The sequence below is a fragment of the Oncorhynchus mykiss genome, chromosome 18 (genome assembly GCF_057628025.1).
Source record: "Oncorhynchus mykiss isolate SJ-2025 chromosome 18, ASM5762802v1, whole genome shotgun sequence".
Classification (NCBI taxonomy): domain Eukaryota; kingdom Metazoa; phylum Chordata; class Actinopteri; order Salmoniformes; family Salmonidae; genus Oncorhynchus; species Oncorhynchus mykiss.
This window is the reverse complement of record NC_143039.1, coordinates 56978435-56994953: the sequence shown is the minus strand read 5'-3', so window position 1 is coordinate 56994953 and position 16519 is coordinate 56978435. Positions and strand designations below refer to the sequence as shown.

The 16519-nt window shown below is 44.0% G+C and overlaps 2 protein-coding genes across 6 annotated transcripts; both read left to right on the top strand.

Moving 5' to 3' along the window:
* The first annotated feature begins 249 nt into the window (after positions 1-249).
* LOC110496422 (uncharacterized) lies at positions 250-2315 on the top strand. 2 transcript variants are annotated; one of them, XM_090208845.1, is made up of 5 exons: positions 250-594; positions 713-763; positions 1067-1452; positions 1556-1654; positions 1868-2315. In XM_090208845.1, exons 1-5 carry the CDS (start codon positions 477-479, stop codon positions 2138-2140), a joined length of 927 nt encoding a protein of 308 aa, XP_090064971.1. In that variant the 5' UTR covers positions 250-476; the 3' UTR covers positions 2141-2315. The 2 variants fall into 2 exon arrangements, with proteins under 2 accessions (XP_090064971.1, XP_021427984.3); XM_021572309.3 differs by having other exon boundaries at positions 881-1452.
* Positions 2316-2835: 520 nt separating this feature from the next.
* On the top strand, positions 2836-15659 carry LOC110496418 (metal regulatory transcription factor 1). Of its 4 annotated transcripts, none has more exons than XM_036952988.2 (11): positions 3070-3252; positions 3606-4030; positions 6284-6522; positions 6895-7026; positions 8051-8130; positions 11117-11250; positions 11480-11554; positions 12669-12726; positions 12836-13539; positions 14043-14112; positions 14376-15659. In XM_036952988.2, exons 2-11 carry the CDS (start codon positions 3659-3661, stop codon positions 14645-14647), a joined length of 2136 nt encoding a protein of 711 aa, XP_036808883.2. In that variant the 5' UTR covers positions 3070-3252; positions 3606-3658; the 3' UTR covers positions 14648-15659. The 4 variants fall into 4 exon arrangements, with proteins under 4 accessions (XP_021427981.3, XP_021427980.3, XP_036808883.2 ...); XM_090208841.1 differs by having other exon boundaries at positions 3097-3252; positions 8051-8124; XM_021572306.3 differs by having other exon boundaries at positions 2836-4030; positions 8051-8124.
* The last annotated feature ends 860 nt before the right edge of the window (positions 15660-16519 follow it).

Sequence of the window (16519 nt, the reverse complement as noted above, 5' to 3'; positions counted from 1 at the left end):
ACAGTATCAGTTTGCCAATATGAGTACAGTTGAGGGAAGAAATGTCTGAATATTGCTAAAATAATGTTGGATTTGGTCTGTTTATCTATAATATACACCATCCAACAGTCATCATAACTGGTCATATATAAACAGGGATATGGGTATGATAGCGTTTAATTGTTTACCACTAATTCACATGACCACATTACCAGTCTCCAGGCTGCACCCATTAAAAGTCATTGAGAGAGGAGATAATCATTTCCTTAGGTGATGCGTTGAGATGGAAGTTCTGGCTCCTGGTCTTGGCTAAGTGTATCCTGAGGGGATCATAAAGCTACCACGGTGTGTTCTACGAGTACTCCTGGACCCCAGGGTCAACACTAACTACATGGATTTATAACGTGTTTAAATTGATGGAATATTACTCTCATCAACATAACAATGCCCACGCCGTCACATGACTGAGAATCTGAAACCTTCATTAATTAACGCACATGTTTGTACGGGCCACGTTTGTACTGGGACTCAGGCTACACTTTTGCAGGTTAATTATCCACACATCTGCTGCTGGGGGAAGTAAGCTAAGGATGTTTTTGAAACAGGACTGCAGAGGTATCCTCATCACCTTACCTAATCAATATCAGTAGTCCAGTAAATATCAGCTGGTTTTATACAAAAAAATGACAGAGCTGACCTTGATTAGCATTTTTACTTTACCATTTCAATGCAGGAGTCCTTGGTCTTGCCGGTCCTCCAAGGAGATCTGTTGTATTTGTTCTTGGTAAGATTACAACATCTCTGATTTGTATTATCTGATTATCCCTGATTGTTTTAATAGCTGAGATATTTAATAAGCTTTGATTATAACTCATTTGATTATTAATTCATTATCATTTAGTGCTTTTGAATCTAACCATTAAGAAAACTGTGGGAGACCAACTCCCAACTTCCACAAATGACCCCAAGATGACTGAAGCTCAAACCACCCAACCCACCACAACCATCAGCAAACTGTATCCTATATGCACAACCAGGTCAAAGACTGAAAACAGCCAAACCATTCACACCACCACTGTCCCTCCAGGAAGAGACTACTACAATACAGACCGCAACAAAGAAGTCTTCCCTACATCCCAGACTGGGGGAGAATACACCAGAGCTCAAGATTACATCACAAACATCTCTACACTCAAGACTGAGAGAAACGACACAGAAGATGATATTAACGTCACCCATTCTTTCAAGAATGAGATGGTGAAGTATAGTGATGTCATACCAACATCTCAGTCCAATGGAAACCATCCAATGGAAACCCAAGATGGGGGCAAGGACTTTGATGACCAAGGCTCCATTGCCTCCGATATGACCCAAACTGAGAACTATAATATCACCACAGAGCCTACCACTACAGCTACTGCAAGATCCACAATGGGAGGCATGACTGTAAATGCTGCTTCAACCAGAAAGAAGGTACTAGATATTTCTTGCAAATGAATGCAAAATGCTGGCAATTTCGGCAGAAATGTCAACTTTTCAACATACATTATAAATTATAATTTGCTTTCCTTCACAGATGAGGTCTTGTAAAATATTTAGCTGTATCGGCATAACATGCTACAAACATGTGAAGGTCATGGAGGAGTTGTGTGAGGAGGGTATGGACTTCTGTGAGGTAAGAAGAGACCCATTCCTTCTAACAAATGTCTTTACGATGCAACGTCAACTCAATTGGCTTGGTTATCAACATGTCAGTTCATCTGGATCTAAACTGTTCATGGGATGAAGTGTTGTTTTTGTTAATTATGATGATTCTTCTACTCCTGATGGTGATGATCACAATGATGATATTGATGATGAAAAGTACAACTTATACACCATCCCACAGCTCAAGAAAGCCTCAAGCCAGGTCACCTGGAATACATACGTGGCGGTGTGGAGTGCTGGATGCGCCAGAGACTGCAGACAGAGCACTAAGTGTGGTCCCTTCAGCTCGTACCAATGCCACAATGAGTGTTGTGTGGCTGGGTCTGTCTCCTGTCTCAGACTGGATGGTTCTCTCAACATGCCTGTCAACTCTGCCTGCTGTGGCCTGGGGAGTCTCTCCCTCCTGGCTCTGAGTGTAACCTCTCTACTGGACAATCTACTCAACACTCGCTAATCTACTAACCTTCATGTGACATTAGACTCACTTTAGAATGCAGAGGGTTTAGTATGGATCGACTAAATGCAGATTTCAGTTTTGTCATATCCACTGCTTGGGCGTCATTAGTTCTTTCATGTTTTCTTCATCTGTGAATGCAAGCTCTCGTGAAAATAAAACTGTTTTCCAGCTTTATGTTGTTCTTAAATAACACATCCCAACCTCTAGTGGATCCAGTCATGGGTTTGAGTGGGCTGTTCTTCTGTGGGTGTTACTGCCTGGGGATACATAGGCCTAGAATGAACCCGCTATGGACCAATTACTGTTCACAATGATTTCAACTCAGACAATTAGACTCATACCTCAACTATGTTACGCCTCAACCATGTTGATCATTATATTTCTAGGATTCTCATCAAGATTGTATCACTGTCAGGTTCACAAAAAAAGGTATTTCAGATGGTGTGCAGTGTGTTCAGCAATAATTAATCTTCACAAGATGGCGCTATAGCACAGTTATATCCAGGAGCTATAGCGTATACATGTATCTGCCAAAACAATAGAAACGGTTGAGTAAATAAGGGATACAAAGTATGTTGAAAGCAGGTCCGATTCCTGAGTTAATTCATCAATTAACATCCCATCTTACTTTGGGTCATGTATAAATTGCTGGGCAGGCCATTGTTTTGGCTACAATGGCTATGCCATAGGATGACAATGCCCACATCCACAGGGCACGAGTAGTCAGTCACTGAATGGTTGATGAGCATGAAAACGATGTAAACCATACGCCATGACCGTCTCAGTCATCAGATCTCAACCTCATGCCACCGTGCATTAAAATTGCTCTGGCTCGTGGTGGCCCATGTTGGTGTTTCCTTTATTTTGTCAGTTACCGGTCGTTTACTTCACTGAGTGAGGGAGGGAGACGGTTCACGGTTGAGTGAGTTGAGTCTGGGCGGAAAGAAGAAGCTGGTTAAATAGGCTGCTAGGGTGACTACGATGTAGCAACACTGTAACAACGGAGGAATCGATTTTGAAACAGAATTAACAAAGCGGAAGACATTTTATAAAGATAAACGACCTTGTAGTTATTTTTGACTGCATTTACGTGGTAAACTTTCAAAACTGTGAGTAGCTAGGGATTGTTATTGAAACTGGCAACATTTCTGTGCTGCGTCCTGCTGAATGAGTGCTTCTTAGTAGCAACAAGTAAAATAGTTTTGATGATAGCCTAAACTCGCCGAGGAATGCCGAGATTGTAGTTGACTTTGTATTAGGTTACTGTAGTTTCAAACCGTTTAACCAATAGTCCGTTAATCTCAACAAAATTAAATGCATTGGTAGCTGCTGTCGTGAAAGCCTACTGTTACTTGATACATTTTCTAACCCTCTACTTCTCATTTCAATTGCAACCCAATGAGTGTGTCACCTTTGTTACCATGTATGAGGATGAATGAGACCGTGCTCTTTGTCGAGGAAGAAGAGGCGGACAAGACAAATCAGCAGGTTGAAGAGGACAATGTCTCCAGGAAGATGGTTACTGTCGACTGGGACCAATGGGACAAGCTACTGCTGCCCTCTACACTGGACTCTGGTGTGCACAGTCTGGACACAGTGTATGACAGAACCACTGTGATGATTGAACAAGACCCAGTGGGTTCTAGAACTGACAATAAAGAGGAGGAAGAGGACCTGATGATGTACCTACATGAGGGATGTGAGACGGAGGGCCGTGGAGGTCTGGAAGACCACTGGCAGGCCATGTCACAGGGGTACATCCACCACACCATCTCCCAGGACCAGATCCAGTTCACCATCAACCCTGGTTCCACACCCATGCCACGGCACATCCAGGGGGCCACCATCACACTGCACTCTGAGTGCCCAGATACCCACCACAGCGAGGTAAGCCTTGATATCCAAAGACCTGAAGACTTGTGTTAGGTCCTTGAGCTAATGCCTGGGTTTTGGCCCAGTGGGCTAATCCCTGGTATCTGAGCATGTTCTGTATGTATTTGGATATTTGGATATTTATTTGGGTATGTTGTCAGGAAAACTCACTCCTGGTATTCTGGTTGTGAGGAGGAGAGGCATCATTGCTCATTCATATATAGGGCATTTGCAAAGTATTCAGACCCTTTGACTTTTTCCGAATGTTGTTACGTTACAGCATTATTATTTTTTCTCTCTTTTTTTTATCCACCCTTAATCTACACACTATCCCATAATGACAGAGCAAATACTGTTTTTTATAAATTTTAGCAAATGTATAAAAAAATAAATAACGGAAATGACATTTCCGTAAGTATTCAGACCCTTTACTCGGTACTTTGTTGAAGCACCTTTGGCAGGGATTACAGTATTGTGTGTTCTTGCGTATGATGCTACAAGCTTGGCTGCTCTGTAGCAGGTTTTCATCAATGATCTCGCTGTACTTTCCTCCGTTCATCTTTCCCTCACTCCTGACTAGTCTCTTAGTCCTTGCCGGTGAAAAACATCCCCACAGAATGATGCTGCCACTACCATGATCACCGTAGGGATGGTGCCAGGTTTCCTCCAGATGTGTCGCTTGGCATTCAGGCCAAAGAGTTCAATCTTGGTTTCATCAGACCAGAGAATCTTGTTTCTCATGGTCTGAGAGTCCTTTAGGTGCCTTTTGGCAAACTCCAAGCGAGCTGTTATGTGCCTTTTACTGAGGAGTGGCTTCTGTCTGTCCACTCTACCATAAAGGCCTGATAGGTGGAGTGCTGCATAGATGGTTGTCCTTCTGGAAGGTTCTCCCATCTCCACAGAGGAACTCTGGAGCTCTGTCAGAGTGACCATCGGGTTCTTGGTCACCTCCCTGACCAAGGCCCTTCTCCCCCGATTGCTCAACTTAGCCGGGCGGCCAGCTCTAGGAAAATATTTGCTGGGACCAAATTTCTTCCATTTAAGAATGATGGAGGCCACCATGTTCTTGGGGACCTTCAATGCTGCAGAAGTGTTTTGGTACCCTCCCCAGATCTGTGCTTCGACAAAATCCTGCCTCGGAGCTCTACGGACAATTCCTTCGACCTCATGGCTTAGTTTTTGCTCTGACATGCACTGTCAACTATGGGACCTTATATAGACAAGTTTGTGCCTTTCCAAATCATGTCCAATCAATTGAATTTACTATATATTTTCAAATGTCCCGGTCATGATGCCCTGAAGGATGTTACAAGGTTATAGATAGGCAGAGAGCCATTTTGTAGTCTTCTTTGAAATTACACTTGAGTCGAGAGTGTAGGCCTCAAACCTTCTGGCAAACATGACATGGGGTTGGTCAGGCTTACACGTGATGATCATATCATCAGTCTGTGAATAACTGAGACCGACCCTTTTCAGGATATCACATATACACTCTTAGAAAAAAGGGTACGAAAAAGGGTTCTTCGGCTGTCCCCATAGGAGAATACTTTTTGGTTCCAGGTAAACTCTTTTGTGGAAAGGGTCGTTCATGGATCCCAAAAGGGTTCTACCTGGAACCAAAAAGGGCTATTCAGAGGGTTCTCCTATGGGGACAGCCAAAGCACCATTTAACTTTCTGTATAGCTCCGTTCTCAGAGTGTATAACATGTGGAAGGAAGTAAGACGTCCCTGAGGTCCTTCATTCGCATCATCATCACAGAGAAAATAAACCATGCTAGGTTAGCAGCAGCAGAACCATATTGTGTGAAGGTGACAAGCCAACTGTTATGATGAAGTCAGTGAGTGAGAGGAAGAGACAGGAGAGGAGATTGGTTTGGGGTGGTGAAATTGGGCCAGACCGGGAGCTAGCTGTGAAGCTTCTGTTTTCCCTCATCATCATCAGCCTCTCTCCCATCCAGAACCACAGAGTCATTATAGTCAAGGTCTCTGAAGATGTACAGATGAGATGATAATTCTCATTCTTTACAGCCTCTTGGTTCTCTTTCTGTGAAGGTAAATCGATCTCATTCATAAATGTGCACTTCAATCTTCTCATAGAAACCAATACAGCTGATTCATTTCCAGACTTGATGTATAGTAATGTTTGTGAAGTGTTACATACCGGTACTAAAAACACTTCCTACACGTTAAACTTATGTTTATGCATATGGTGGTTTTCCATCTTGTTGACATAGTTTACGACCACAACTCTGCCTGTCTGTTCTGCAGGTGAAGCGTTACCAGTGTCTATACGAGGACTGTACTCGTACCTACAGCACAGCAGGGAACCTGCGTACCCACCAGAAGAGACATAGAGGAGAATACACGTTTGTCTGCAACCAGTTGGGCTGTGACAAGGCCTTCCTCACCTCCTACAGTCTGAAGATCCACGTCCGCGTTCACACCAAGGAGAAGCCCTTCGAGTGTGACCAACAGGGCTGTGAGAAGGCCTACAACACACTGTACAGGTAAGGGTTAGACCAGTGTTTTCCCTACCATTGACTAGGTGGGGCAGATACCACAACCTAGCAGTTTTCTCCGCCACATCTATTTAGTTCATATATTATTTACAGGCCCACTGGCACTAAAATTGTCAACTGAAGGAATCGCAGCCAAATTATTGTCATGACGTGTCACGTGATGATGTTTCATCAGTCATGAGTTGGGCACTTTTCAGACCCCCTGACCTCAAAGTTAATTTACACAGCTTAGTGGCCTTTGGTATGCTGGTATGCTGACCCCAAGTCAAGCCACAACTCACAGTGACTGTATGTTGGTGTGTTGATCTGCAAACATCAGCCATGTTTGTTTCTCTCTGTTGTGTTTGTGTTGATGTGCAGGCTGAAAGCCCACCAGAGACTGCACACAGGGAACACGTTTAACTGCGAGTCGGACGGATGCACCAAGTACTTCACCACTCTGAGTGACCTGAGGAAACACATCCGGACACACTCCAAGGAGAGGCCCTTCAGGTGAGCTCACAATGAATGGCTGAAGTATGCAGTGGGTTGAAAGGACTAACTCATTCATGAACAAATGAATGCTTGCACAAATTAATACATGAGCACGGTTACATGCACACAATAATGTGATTATTGTAGATAGTCAGGTTAATATAATAGTTTGATTGAAAAGTTACATCCATTGCAAGAAAGAACGATTTCCCTACATGGACACATCTGAAATTAGGCTACCGATGGGACTTTTGATAAATGCTGAAAATCGTCAATCAAAATAAATGTTCTACCACAGTGACCATGTTATTTTTGAGAAGACTATTAGATTCTGAGTTCGGACATATAAAGTTTGTATATGAAAACTATTTATAAGATGCATACTTTCACTTTTTCCTAACAAATAAACCACTGGAACATCGATTAAGCTGTTTACATTCCTAATAATTCTAAAGATTGCTCAGAAAACCAGGTGTTTTCATCGGCATAGGCTTACTTTGATTATGACCGATTTAAGATAAGCAGAGTCAGGTGTTTACATGACTAATGTCATACTCTATCAGATATGAAGGTAAGACCCAGATGCAGACCACGTAGAATAAACAAGACTTTAATATTCCAACAGGGGCAGGCAATAGACAGGTCAAGGCAGGCAGGGGTCAGTAAACCAGGGCAACGGTATCGGTCGGCAGGCACGCTCAGGGTAAGGCAGAGTGGTCAGGCAGGCGGGCTCGGAGTCAGGACAGGCAAGGGGCAAGAAAAGAGAGACTGGAAAAAGCAGGAGCTGAGACACAAAACGCTGGTTGAATTGAACAAACAAGACGAACTGGCAACAGACACAGAGAACACAGGTATAAATACACAGGATAATGGGGAAGATGGGTGACACCTGGAGGGGGCTGGAGACAAGCACAAAGACAGGTGAAACAGATCAGGGTGTGACAATACTCGGCCATAATCGGTTTAATGTTGCATTATTAGTGTGCACGTAAACGTACTCAATGAATGAACATAACTCAACTTAGTGTTGTTTTCTCACCAGGTGTGACCATCCTGGCTGTTACAAGGCGTTCACCTCTAGTGACCATCTCCAAACACACATCCTGGGACAAATAGGTGAAGGTGGCGTGGTGATACACAGCTAACTCCTTGTGCTCAAACCCTGTCTTTTTTAAAATGAAACTAGGGGGAGTTGAAAACCCCTTTTTTCCGGAGTTGGAGATAAAACAATACGCTCTAGCACGTCTTTCTTTCCTCCCCGCTACGTTTTATTGAGTGCTCTTAATGGGGTATGGCTTCCTTAGCTGAGTCAGATTCTCAGACAGGTGTGTGTTGAAAACATCCAAGTTTATTTCAGCCCAGTAGATAGGCCTCAGCACTGCTCAGCTCCACAGCTTCTTATTGGCCCATTTACTCTCGCAACGCCCTGTCAGCGAATCCTGATGAGCCTATTTATCCACATCCAACAGAGTGCTGAGATCACATACACTCATACACACCCATACATAAAACAGTCCCAAAGATCCAAACCCAGTCCATCTAGCACTCCAGACAGGCTCAAACAAACACTCATATATTTGTAGGATTTCAAAATACTTTTTGAACCCAGGTCTGATTGCTGTTGTTGTTGTGGAGCTATTAATACTGCTGCTGTTGTTGTGGTGGAGCTATTAATACTGCTGCTGTTGTGGTGGAGCTATTAATACTGCTGCTGTTGTGGTGGAGCTATTAATACTGCTGCTGTTGTTGTTGTGGAGCTATTAATACTGTTGTTGTTGTGGAGCTATTAATGCTGTTGTTGTTGTGGAGCTATTAATACTGCTGCTGTTGTGGTGGAGCTATTAATACTGCTGCTGTTGTGGTGGAGCTATTAATACTGCTGCTGTTGTTGTGGTGGAGCTATTAATACTGCTGCTGTTGTTGTTGTGGAGCTATTAATGCTGTTGTTGTTGTGGAGCTATTAATACTGCTGCTGTTGTGGTGGAGCTATTAATACTGCTGCTGTTGTGGTGGAGCTATTAATACTGCTGCTGTTGTTGTGGTGGAGCTATTAATACTGCTGCTGTTGTGGTGGAGCTATTAATACTGCTGCTGTTGTTGTGGAGCTATTAATACTGTTGTTGTGGTGGAGCTATTAATGCTGTTGTTGTTGTGGAGCTATTAATACTGCTGCTGTTGTGGTGGAGCTATTAATACTGCTGCTGTTGTGGTGGAGCTATTAATACTGCTGCTGTTGTTGTTGTGGAGCTATTAATACTGTTGTTGTTGTGGAGCTATTAATACTGCTATTGTGGTGGAGCTATTAATACTGTTGTTGTTGTGGAGCTATTAATACTGCTGCTGTTGTGGTGGAGCTATTAATACTGCTGCTGTTGTGGTGGAGCTATTAATACTGCTGCTGTTGTTGTTGTGGAGCTATTAATACTGCTGCTGTTGTGGTGGAGCTATTAATACTGCTGCTGTTGTGGTGGAGCTATTAATACTGCTGCTGTTGTTGTGGTGGAGCTATTAATACTGTTGTTGTTGTGGAGCTATTAATGCTGTTGTTGTTGTGGAGCTATTAATACTGCTGTTGTTGTTGTGGTGGTGGAGCTATTAATACTGCTGTTGTTGTGGTGGTGGAGCTATTAATACTGCTGCTGTTTTGGTGGATCTATTAATACTGCTGCTGTTGTGGTGGAGCTATTAATACTGATGCTGTTGTGGTGGAGCTATTAATACTGCTGTTGTTGTGGAGCTATTAACACTGCTGCTGTTGTGGTGGAGCTATTAATACTGCTGCTGTTGTGCAGCTATTTATACTGCTGCTGTTGTGGTGGAGCTATTAATACTGCTGTTGTTGTTGTGCAGCTATTAATAATGCTGCTGTTGTGGTGGAGCTATTAATACTGCTGCTGTTGTGGTGGAGCTATTAATGCTGTTGTGGTGGAGCTATTAATGCTGTTGTGGTGGAGCTATTAATACTGCTGCTGTTGTGGTGGAGCTATTAATACTGCTGCTGTTGTGGTGGAGCTATTAATACTGCTGCTGTTGTGGTGGAGCTATTAATGCTGTTGTGGTGGAGCTATTAATACTGCTGCTGTTGTGGTGGAGCTATTAATACTGCTTCTGTTGTGGTGGAGCTATTAATACTGCTGCTGCTGTTGTGGTGGAGCTATTAATACTGCTGCTGTTGTGGTGGTGGCGCTATTAATACTGCTGCTGTTGTGGTGGTGGAGCTATTAATACTGCTGCTGTTGTGGTGGTGGAGCTATTAATACTTCTTCTGTTGTGGTGGTGGAGCTATTAATACTGCTGCTGTTGTTGTTGTGGTGGAGCTATTAATACTGCTGCTGTTGTTGTGGTGGTGGAGCTATTAATACTGCTGCTGTTGTGGTGGTGGAGCTATTAATACTGCTGCTGTTGTTGTGGTGGAGCTATTAATACTGCTGCTGTTGTTGTTGTGGTGGAGCGATCAATCCTGATGCTGCAGGTTCCTCTGGGGCCCAGTTCTACACACACACACACACATTCTAACACTCCATTCTAACTATAACACTGTAATTTGTCTTTCTAGCCTGTTCCTCTGATACCAGAGAACCCAACAAACTCTTCCTCCCTCTGAGGAGCTATGAGTCTCAGATGGTTTAGATCCATTACATGTGATCTGTGAATGCAACTCACATTGATGTCAGAGGCTGAGGAAACATTATCTGCCTGCTTTTTGGGTTTGCTTCCCAGTGGGAGTTTCCATATGTATCCTGCAGAACTGCTTATGTCTGTAGCCAGGACTTTTCTCAGTGTGTGTATGTGTGCCATGTTGTGGCTTGAACCTCCTTGCCCTTTCATCCCCCAAAAAACACATGCCTCAAGGCCACTAAAGGCTACATCAGCATAAACTCATGTTATTAATGATCATTGTCATTATGCATGGACTTGGATATTGCTGAGCGTATTTCTTTATCCTGCCCCTTCACCCATAAGGCAAAGAGTTGTGGACTCAAATTACCTTTCTTTCTCCAAGCCAGGACTATATCTCAATTTCTTATGGGTTGTAGCAATAAAGTTGGCTGCTGTATAAGAGAGACCTATAAAAGTAATATCTGTGTGTGTGTGTTCTTTCTTCTAGGTGAACCACCCCTCCTTCAGGTGGACACAGATGGTGATAACTCCCTAAGCTCCTCCAACAGTCCGAGGGACAACATCAAAGATCACGACCCTGGACCGTCAGCTGACATAATTCACAGCCACTCCCTCTCAGACGTGAGTCCTCCCACCATGTGACTGAAAATGGCACTTAATAATGATGTTTTGACAATGACATATTGCATCTGTTTCTGTCTCGCACGGTATGTGTCAAGACTTACTGGTCAAATATCCATGCAATCAATAGATTTTCTCTGTATTTTTCTCTCTTAAAAGTCTGTTCTCAATATGCGGTGCTCTCTAATCATCTCTTATAATGAATCAATAATCATGTTTTGAAACACAGGATTTGAATCCTCGTTCCCCATGTCTCAGTGATAGGAGCCTGATTTCCACTGCTTCTCAGCTCCGAGAAAGTAATGTAAGTCATTTTGTAACTCTTTTTTTTCCAAATGTTCAATTTCGCACACTGTCTGAATAAACATCCATGCTATATGTCTTAAAGACATACACTCACCGGCCAGTTTATTAGGTACACGACTCCGTTCACGAAAAAGGATAGCTCCTACAGAAAATGAGTCACATGGCCGTGGCTTGCTATATAAAGCAGGCAGACAGGCATCAAGGCATTCAGTTACTGTTTGATTGAACATTAGAATGGGCAGAACAAGTGACCTAAGCGACTTTGATCGTCGGTGCCAGACGCGCCTGATCCAGTATCTCAGAAGTGACCGGCCTCCTGGGCTTTTCAAGCACGACAGTGTCTAGGGTTTACCGAGAATGATGCGGCAAACAAAAACATCCAGTCAGTGGCAGTCCTGTGGGCGAAAACAGTTTGTTGATGAAAGAGATCGAGCGGAGAATGGCAAGAATCGTGCAAGCTAAGAGGCGGGCCACAAACATGCAAATAACGGCGCAGTACAACAGTGGTGTGCAGAACGGCATCTTGGAACCCACAACTCGTGGATCCTTCTCCTATCAGCTAAAAACAAGAAGAAGCTGCTCCAGAGGGCATGTGATCACCAACACTGGAGTATTGAGGAGTGGATTAACATTGTCTGGAACATGACAGTTTACTAGCGTGGCCTGTTCAGTCCACACACCTCAGCCCAAATAGAACATCTTTGGGATGAGAGAATGGGCTGTTGGCAGCATGAATGTACCACTGTCCAATCTGCAGCAACTGCGTAATGCCATTGTGTCAGCATGGAGCAACATTCCTGTGTAATATTTCTGACGCCTTGTAGAATGCCCCCCAAAAAATCATTCTGGAGGAAAGGGGGGTCCGACCCAATACTAGATAGGTGTACCTAATAAACTGACTGGTGAGTATATATACACTACATAGTTATCCCTTTGCTGTTGGCTATATAGACACTATTAGAGACTACAGTCATGTCTCAGGGCTAATTTTATACATGTATAAGTTGTGCATACTGTATTGTAATTGTAATAGATGGTAACTAAGACATGTGCTGTATATGTTTTGCTTGTTAGACTAATGTTACTCTGCTGCTGTCTTGTCCCTGTGGCAGTCTGATGCCCTGGACCTGGTGTTTGAGTTGCTGTTTCAAGACAAGCCCCAGACACAGGGTGAGTACTGTACCATGTTGTGGTGAACACCACCAGTGCTTTGTGGTCTAAATGCCTTGTCTCCTGTTAAGCCCTTAAAACCCTTTTATCTGTCCCCTATCTTATACAGATGTGTCATCGGTGGCAGTGCCCTCGTATAGTTTGGAGAACCCATCTCTAACCATGGTGCTTTCAGAAGCATCTCACCCTTTCATTTCTACCTTTCCTGAGCCCTCTGACTCTACCCCTAGTGAACCCCGTCCTGTACCCTTCACCTCTGGGTGTATCCCGAGTGAACCCCGTCCTGTACCCCAGCCCACCGCTCTCCTCACCCCTGAGTGCACCCCTGGTGAACCCTGTCCAGTTCTTGTTTCTACCATGAACAGTGATACACCTAAACATGAGGTGATTCCAGAACAGCCATCCAATCAGAGCCCACTACAACAGCTAGCCTCATCCCTCCATTCCCAACCAGGCTCCACCCAGAGTGTACTATCACAGCCAACCACCACCCTCCATTCCCAACCAGGCTCCACCCAGAGTGTACTATCACAGCCAACCACCACCCTCCATTCCCAACCAGGCTCCACCCAGAGCATACTACTACAGCCAGCTGCCATGTCCTCCATCTATTCTCAACCAGGCCCATACCCTCCACCCTCCAGCTCCTCCCTCCAGGCCCCACTAACACCCCTCTCCCTGGGGTACTCTACTCCTCCTACGGTCCCTGCCCACAGTACCATCCAGCCCATCACCTTGTCCACTCAGAACCTCCAGTGGCTGTTGAACAGTATCAATGATCCGAGGCAGCAGGACATGCAGACACAGCTATCCGTGAGTCATCATTAACAACTTACTAATAGGTTGTTATTATAATTATAACAAGTCAGGCCCATTATAAGTTATAAGCAGATAATACGTTTTTCTATTAGATGTTGGTCTAATAATACAACATTCTAACATGTTTTTATCGGACAGTTTTTTATGAATTAATAATTTGTTGTCATACGGTATTTGTGTCATTATTCTAGATGCTTTATTGAAACCTCCTAACCTGGAGGGTAGTAAAGCCAGCTAATTAGAATATGGAGATGGCCGCAGTCCAATCATTTGGTCTTTTAATTAAAATATGGAGAGGGTCGTCCAATCATTGGCCTTTTTATTAGGATGTAGAGAGGGACTGTCCAATCATTGGCCTGCTGGATCTCATCCAGTCCAACTGTTAATTGACCTTCAGTTGTTTTAATGAAACTTTTCCTCTGTTTAGCCACGAGGCATTGACATTCTGTTAATTATATGCTGAACATGCTCTCTTCTCTTGTTCTGTTGTATTTCAGCAACAACACAGTGGCTCGACACTAGAGAAGCTCTATTTCACCACAGAAATACCAATGGGAGGGAACACAGGTAATTTATGGAGATCCATCTTTTCCTTCGTTATATTTACCGACATATGTCACCTCTGATGAATTCTGGTGTGGTTTTTACACCTATTCTACATGTTGATCATTTCAATGTATTTGGTCGCTAAACATTAGCAGTTGCAGAGCTGTAGATATTGTAATGCTAGCAACAAGACCGTATCTGTGAGGTTGTTGTACTGTATAATTTGTATGGATATATTGACTTTTAAAAATATTATTTGACATGCAATCTGTCTTGTCTGCTAGGGACAGCTCTGCAGCAGATAGGCCTGAGCCTGCCTGTCATCGTAATTAGACAGGGAGAGTCATGCCAGTGTCGGTGCCCCTGCAGAGACGGCAGCGCAGCATCAGACACAGAGAAACAGACTGGTGCCCAGTTCCTTCAGTCCCAGGACCTATCAACCCAGGACCCACCCCCCCAGCCCCAGGACTCACCACCCCAGCCCCCTCAGCCCCAGGACCCACCACCCCAGCCCCCTCAGCCCCAGGACCCACCACCCCAGCCTACTCCACCATAGCATCCTCAACCTCCACCTGTACATCCCCCATGAAAATTCAAGTCAACATTTTTATTACTGGAGAAACTGTTCCTGTTCCTTATCCAACTGAGGTGTCTCTATGCACTGTGCTGTGTACTTAACTCTTTCTGTTGTTAATACCTAGTTCAAGATCAGGTCTCCATACCCTGTCCCCATAACCTCAATCAATAGTAACCCAACCAACTCCGGACTGGTTGCTGAGGGTAGAAAGCAATCATGTGCTGCATTTCAGTGTGGATCAGGTCAATTGTGGTAGCAGACTAGCGGTCTATTATGAATTGGGCTTGAACAGTGGCTGGCCGCTGAATGTAGTGTGGAAAACGGTTGACTAGAGCACAAATCCTCTGTAGCAACATTCCTCTTTACATCCAGTCCCACTGGAAACATGAAAGGTGACATTTATTTTTGATGGCGCAGAAAGGTACAGCACTGTTAGAACAGACTATCACTCCCCAAGCAGTACTTAACATTGCATTTTTTGCCAAATGTGTGTGGAATGCAAATTGTTGTGGCATTGCGTGCGTCATGTATCCGTACCGTTTCATTCTGAAACCTGCAAATGATCTCTGTGTATTCAAGGATGTGGAATAATGGGAGATGTAAGTAGCAAATGATCTCTGTGTATTCAAGGATGTGGAATAATGGGAGATGTAAGTAGCAAATGATCTCTGTGTATTCAAGGATGTGGAATAATGGGAGATGTAAGTAGCAAATGATCTCTGTGTATTCAAGGATGTGGAATAATGGGAGATGTAAGTAGCAAATGATCTCTGTGTATTCAAGGATGTGGAATAATGGGAGATGTAAGTAGCAAATGATCTCTGTGTATTCAAGGATGTGGAATAATGGGAGATGTAAGTAGCAAATGCTGCTCTAACAATGCAGTGCAGTACATTTAGACACTAGCAAACTAACCTGGCAATGCACAAATATTAGTTTTTTCTTCAACGTTTTCTTCAATGTTCACAATATAAGTGTTTTTAACAAGTCATTTTTGATGTAATGTCATCATCTGTAACTGTTTTACTTACTGACATGATGACCAGATGGAGAGGTTAGCTGAGGGGTCTGCATCAGGCTCCCTGTGGAGGAGCTCTGAAGAGTAACTGTTTTACTTACTGACATGATGACCAGATGGACAGGTTAGCTGAGGGGTCTGCATCAGGCTCCCTGTGGAGGAGCTCTGAAGAGTAACTGTTTTACTTACTGACATGATGACCAGATGGACAGGTTAGCTGAGGGGTCTGCATCAGGCTCCCTGTGGAGGAGCTCTGAAGAGTAACTGTTTTACTTACTGACATGATGACCAGATGGAGAGGTTAGCTGAGGGGTCTGCATCAGGCTCCCTGTGGAGGAGCTCTGAAGAGTAACTGTTTTACTTACTGACATGATGACCAGATGGACAGGTTAGCTGAGGGGTCTGCATCAGGCTCCCTGTGGAGGAGCTCTGAAGAGTAACTGTTTTACTTACTGACATGATGACCAGATGGACAGGTTAGCTGAGGGGTCTGCATCAGGCTCCCTGTGGAGGAGCTCTGAAGAGTAACTGTTTTACTTACTGACATGATGACCAGATGGAGAGGTTAGCTGAGGGGTCTGCATCAGGCTCCCTGTGGAGGAGCTCTGAAGAGTAACTGTTTTACTTACTGACATGATGACCAGATGGACAGGTTAGCTGAGGGGTCTGCATCAGGCTCCCTGTGGAGGAGCTCTGAAGAGTAACTGTTTTACTTACTGACATGATGACCAGATGGACAGGTTAGCTGAGGGGTCTGCATCAGGCTCCCTGTGGAGGAGCTCTGAAGAGTAACTGTTTTACTTACTGACATGATGACCAGATGGACAGGTTAG